General features: G+C 39.2%; 1 protein-coding gene across 7 annotated transcripts in view; it reads left to right on the forward strand.

Annotated features, from left to right (window-relative positions):
• The window catches only part of LOC145835495 (ankyrin repeat domain-containing protein 17-like), a 28,285-nt gene extending 22,742 nt beyond the window's left edge, over nucleotides 1-5,543 (forward strand). For 6 of the 7 annotated variants that reach the window (XM_082943120.1, XM_082943122.1, XM_082943124.1 and 3 more), the window contains 9 exons: nucleotides 496-631; nucleotides 953-1,159; nucleotides 1,580-2,361; nucleotides 2,564-2,752; nucleotides 3,101-3,475; nucleotides 3,720-4,073; nucleotides 4,326-4,623; nucleotides 4,992-5,056; nucleotides 5,268-5,543. In XM_082943120.1, coding sequence (XP_082799246.1) covers nucleotides 496-631; nucleotides 953-1,159; nucleotides 1,580-2,361; nucleotides 2,564-2,752; nucleotides 3,101-3,475; nucleotides 3,720-4,073; nucleotides 4,326-4,623; nucleotides 4,992-5,056; nucleotides 5,268-5,312 — 2,451 coding nt within the window. In that variant the 3' untranslated portion in view covers nucleotides 5,313-5,543. The remainder of the gene's footprint in view (nucleotides 1-495; nucleotides 632-952; nucleotides 1,160-1,579; nucleotides 2,362-2,563; nucleotides 2,753-3,100; nucleotides 3,476-3,719; nucleotides 4,074-4,325; nucleotides 4,624-4,991; nucleotides 5,057-5,267) is intronic. The other variant, XM_082943123.1, reaches the window with a different exon arrangement.
• Nucleotides 5,544-6,000: the final 457 nt, after the last annotated feature.

Genomic DNA, 6,000 nt, shown 5'->3' on the forward strand with positions numbered 1-6,000 from the left:
AAAATAGATATTGTTCCCAAGCCCGCTGTTAGTTAAATTTGTAGTAAAATTTTTGAATGTTATTCCCAACATTCTTAAAACAGTTACAAAAATAGTACAGTTATATGTATGTTAGTATGAAATATTTTCTCATAAAATCACTTGTTTTATTTGTTTTTCTATTTGTTTGTCGCGCCGTTAGTAAATATTAGCAATATTAGTTATTATTTATTAGTATAATATTATTGTAGCACATGTTTGTTATGTCGTTTGCACCTGGAAGCCTGCTGTTAGTTGAAGTTGAATTTGTAGTTAAATTTTTGAGTATTATTGAATCGTTCCCAAAACAGTTTTATCTTATCAGTTGTAAAAGTGTGTTGACGGTGAAGTAATTAAGATAATTTGGATAGTATACAACTTTAAAAAATTTTAAATTTTTGTTAAAAATACAACCTCAAAAAAATCTGCAGAGAAAACAACTCAATAATTATTATTTTAAACAAATTTCCATTGCAGCCCATCCAGAACGCGCCGTGGGAAAGAACGGTGGAAGTGCCCGAAAACAGAACTTCGGCTCAGCAGAAAGTTGAAAGACCTCCAACGACTTCGGTGGTGTACACCAACAGCTCCATCAAATACGACCTTCCCATCCGTGAGTTTGATTTGTAACTATTTCACTAACTAAAATAAAGACCCAGAAATGTGTACTTTGAAAAACTTGGGAGGAAATTTTGAAAACCTGAAGAAAGTTTGCCAAAAGCACTTGCTTTATGCATACATCTTGTAAACGTCTTATGTTGTATAATAAACATTAGTTATAAAAATATCACATTGTTTAAATTCTCAGTAGCTGAATGTTAATGTTTGGATTTGTTTAAGCAAACTCAAACTGTTACTGTAAAATATATAAAGATAAAAGTAAATATTTATGCACACTTCATCAAATGGTTATTAAATATCATTTTCGTCGCAGCAAAAACTTCCCCTCTCCTGTCGGACGGCCCCGCGAGACCCAAGTCGACCGCCGTCAAGAGCAAGCCGGCATCCTCCTCGGCCGAGCTGAAGAAGGTTGCTGATGTGAAAACGGTGAACGAAACGGACAAGGCCATCGAAAACGAGATTGCCTCGGTCAAGGCCGTGGTTTCGTCGCTGCAGAAACTCGCAGTTGAGAGCCCTCCTCGTTAGTAATAAGTTGTGTTTTTTAGTGTTAATGATTTAAATAATTATTATAAACATTTCAAAATAAGGCACACGTTGGAATATGATGAGTGTGTTTTTGGATTTATAGATATTCCTAAATTAATAGTTAATATAATTAATAAATAGTTAGCTGTTGTGAGCCCTCCCCGTTAGTAATAAGTTGTGTTTTTTAGTGTTAATGATTTAAATGTTTATTATAAATATTCCAAGTTTAGTAAAATGCGTTTGTTTATGTTTAATACAGGTTTTAAGTTTTCTAATATTAGTTAAAGAGATTCATTAATTAATGGTTTATACAGTTATAAAATAATTAAATCGGTAGTTTTAAGTATTTTCGTTATTTCAAATGTTTACTAATCTGTAATACAAATAAAGTTATTAATTATATTTTTTCAAACAGCAGCAAAACCGGTCGAAGCACCGAAGCAGCCAACTTCAATCTCACCACCTTCCGCTTCCAAGCCCGCTGCGAAGGCGCTGAAATCCGCGGAGCAGCCGAAGAAGTCGCCCACCCAAGTCGCCAAGACGCCGGTGAAGGCGCAGCCCAAACCTCAAGCGGCGCAGAAGGAAGAGGAGCCGAAGAAGGCCGACGTGAAGAAGGAAGCTGAAAAAAAGAAGGTCGAAGCGAAGACCCCACAAGCTGGTAGCGTCAAGCAACCCGTTGCCATGACTCCCGCCAAGAAGGTCGAGCCCGTTGCCAATGAGGCGCCCAAACCTGAACCCGCGGCCCCTCTTGCATTCAACCCCGCCGTGACCAGGCCCAGCGCGAAGCCCCAACAGTTACCGGAAGCAGCCAGCAAGCTGCAGGGCCCCTTCGCTCTGTCGCCGGCCCCCGCCAACAAGCCCGCGGCGACCAGCGGCGTTGCCATGCCGATGAGCTTGCCCGCGGAAGGCAGGCAGCTTGAGTACAGCTCGGCGTTCAGCTCGCAAACCGGCAGCGGAATGGTGAACTCGGTGGCTCAGCAACCCAAAGAGAGCCCGTTTGTACTACCCAAGAACCCCATGATGCCTGGCAACGATCTTCCCGAGATGCTGACCCCTAAACACTCGCAGTTTCCCGGGTTCTACCTTGGAGCTGTAGGTGATTCCAAGCCGAAGAGCTCGATTCACGAGTCGAGTATGGCCAACGAAGCGAGCCAAGTGGCCGACTTGCAGCGCAAGAACCCCAAGCCGATTGGAAGCGTTAGTTTGAATTAAACTTTATTATAAATCTACTTAAAATTTTTATAATATTTCAGTACACTAAACTTGTAACTAAAAATAATAAAATTCACAATATTCAAAATGTTTTACTTGATTTAAAGTTTTCCTACTCCAACTGAATTTGGTTATGCAAAATTTCAAGTATATTTTGGTTATATTTCAACAATTAAAAAAATTCCAGGGAAGGAAAGGCAAATCCACGTCATCCTCCATAATGTCCTCCGCCGAGAACGCCCCCTCCCAGCAGATCATCAGAAACCCCCAGAACATGCTGCAGGACTCCGCCCAACAACAGAGCACTGCCAAAATGTGGAGTTCCAGCAACTTGATGACCAACCTCAGCTCCAGGATGAGCGAAATCAACCGTTTCGTTAGTTGGCTTTACACTCATTTAATGATGATCGGTTCAAAATAATGAGCAAAAAATTTAAAAAAATCTTTATTTCAAGTATGGTTGTTTAAATTTTTCAGGTCAAAAATAAATCATTTTTGTGGTGTTATCAATTAACCACTTCTTTATAGTCACCTGACTCTTATAAATATTTAGTATGTAAGATGGCTGCTGATTGTTACCTGTCTAAGTCAAATAGGTGGAATAAAAAGATTAATTAATATATATTTTTAAATATTATTTTTTACCCACAGTAAGTAATTTTTAATACGAAATGAAGTTTTTTTGCCATTGCTTCCTAATTCATATTGCATCTGTTTTACACAGGGATTCCCCCAGCAAGACCCGCCCCAGCGACCCGCCGCCACCTCCGTCGCCATGGACGACCCGCAGGCGCAGCCGCCGGTGGGCGACATTTCCCGCGGGGGCCAGTACAGCTTCCTCCAGCCCCACCGCAACCAGGACATCGGCTTCAACTCCAGCTTCATGCAGAGCAAGCCCTCTCAGTTGAGGGACTGGCCCCAAAACAACACCAACACCTCGTCCTTCCAGGGCATCAACGCCGGGTTCAGCGGGCTGGGTTTCGGCCAGCCGTCGGTGAGCAGCATGGGCTCGACCTCCATGAAGTCCATGGACAGCTCGGCGGTCGGTCCGCGGATGAACTCGTTCATATCCGGCATGATGCCTTCGTACATGAACCAGGTAACTTTTGATTTTCATTAGAAAATCTAAAAACTAATAAAACTGAATTAAAAAATTACGTTGTTAAATTGTGACTTGAAAGCTTGTTTTGCAATCTGGCACTGTATTACAAAATATTCGAGACCGTCTCGGTAATATTTTTATCAATCATTTTAAACAGACAAGCGTACTGACAATTGCTTCCTTTTTTTGCTGTTTCTGTTTTAAAACCAAAAATCTTCTAATTTATTTTTTTCGCAAACAGACGAGCGAGCTGATGACAGACATTAAGAGCAAGATGAACGCGCAGCAGCAGCAGCAGGGGGGGATGAGCTCCATGATGGGCAGCAAGGGCTCCAACTTCATGCAGTTCCCCCAGCAGCAGCAGCAGCAGCAGCAGCGCTTCCACCAGCCCATCCCCTCCTCCAGCCCCTCGTTCCCGCAGCAACCGGTCGGCCAGCCCGGCAACTGGGGCGGTCACGGCAACCAGGGCGGTCAGGGGGTGGACGCGATGAACCAGAACGGAACGGCGCTGTGGCAGAAGAACCTGATGCCCAGCAACGAGCAGCAGATGTTCGGCGGCGGCGACGGAAACATGAGAAGTTACAGTCATTCTATGGTGATTGTTTTTTAGCTTTATTATTTTAAGATCTTTTTTTAGAAGAGTTCATTAAATTAATAATACATAAATACAAAATTAAGTTATCAGTTTTTAAAAGAAAAAAAAGAGTTTAAAAATATTTATTATTTTATTTATAAAAAAGTACTTTAGTATGTTTGTCCGAGTTTAAATCATGATGTGTACTAAAGTTGGCATGATAATATTTTGGTCAAGTGTTTAAAAAATAAACTTACCTTAAACCCTCATCAGGACCGCCCTCAGCAACCATCGGGTCGGGACATGACCGACTTCAACCGGCCGCCCAACAACCACGGTTTCTATGGAAACCAACCCTCCAACTTCCACGACAACCAGCCGCACGGTTACGACGACAACCACCCCATGGGAGGCTACTTCGGCGGGCAGCGGCAGGTCGCGGAGAGGTTCGCCGGGCCCCAGCAGAAGTTCATGGACGAGCCGGACAACGGGACGAGCCACTGGATGAACTCGAGGTTCAACGGTCAGGGGGGCGGGAGCATGCAGTTCCCTGGCAACATGGGTAGCAACGGTGGGTTTTTCTTTGTTTATTTTTAACAACCAGGTTTTTTACTTATTTATATATTACTTGGTGAGAATATGGAGTTTGCTTGAAATGGTGGGTATTTAAATTAATAATTGTTTTAATTTTATTTCAACAAACAGGGGAATATGCAGTTTGCTGCAAATATGCGTGTTTATTAAATAAACAGTTTTATATTTTAACATTAATTGAAGTATTTTATTTCTATTTTAGATTTTTTATGAATCAACATTTTTCCCAGCACGAATACTGGAACAAGTATTTTCATGAAATTTTGTAAAAACACTTGTTTGGGTAGAGTATAAATATGAGCTATGATTGGCTGAATCTCATATAATCAAGTTTTTATTTTTCAGACCCACCAATGAGCAACGGAGGACCGGGAAATTATTCTGGTGGATTCAACAAGCCGGATGGCGATGTTAGTTTTTTATGTTTGTATTTTATATGCACAGAAGTTTTGATCTAAAATAAAGTTGAGCTTTTAAATCTAAACAATATTTGAAAATGATTGCAAGTTAAAAGTAAATAGCAAATGTAAATTCATTGCAAAAGTAAAAAATATTTAAATGAATTAAGTTGTTTAGATATAAGACTAAATTATATCAATTGATCACATTTTTTCATCACAGCAGAAGCACTGGGCCACGGACTACGGTAGGACCTGGGGCCACTAAAACAAACGGTGAATAAGGAAAAATGGTCCTTTTTGTACATACTACAGCTGACGTGCTGCATAGAAGCAATTTAAATAAATATATAATTTAGCTTTAAGATTATATATATATATACTTTTTTTTTATAGCATGGTTGTTTTTATGAACCAACACCTTATTACTTTGGTGCTGCTGATAACGTTTTCACATTGCTTCTATTTTGTTTTGTATTAATAAATACTTGTTTCTCTATTTTGTTTTGATTTTTAAATACTTGTTTTCTCGAATTTGTTTTAAGTTATAACTAGTTGCATACATTAGTTATAGCATATATAGTCTGCAGTCGGTGTGTCTTGAGAAATTTTATTTGGTTAAAATTTAGAATTTTTTATTTACAAATATTTAATGTGTGCATATAGTTTTGATAAATTTGTAACAACAAAGTTTGAAGTAAACTAAACAGAGCTTAAAAATAAATTTTTAAGTAAATATAATTTTATGTTGCACGGAGAACACACATAGAAAATAAGTTCCTTAATAATGAACAAATATTTAAGAAAATTTTACAATTAGTTATAATTGTTTACATGTACTTCAATAAGAAAAAAATGTGTCTTAAAAGTGTCCAAGGGTTATAATGCTTAAAAAATGTTAAGGTGGTTAATGACTACGTGTTTTACGGTGTTTCAAATTACAAAAAACAATGGAG

The sequence above is a fragment of the Thalia democratica genome, chromosome 5 (genome assembly GCF_965202585.1).
Source record: "Thalia democratica chromosome 5, ktThaDemo2.hap1.1, whole genome shotgun sequence".
In the NCBI taxonomy this organism is placed as follows: domain Eukaryota; kingdom Metazoa; phylum Chordata; class Thaliacea; order Salpida; family Salpidae; genus Thalia; species Thalia democratica.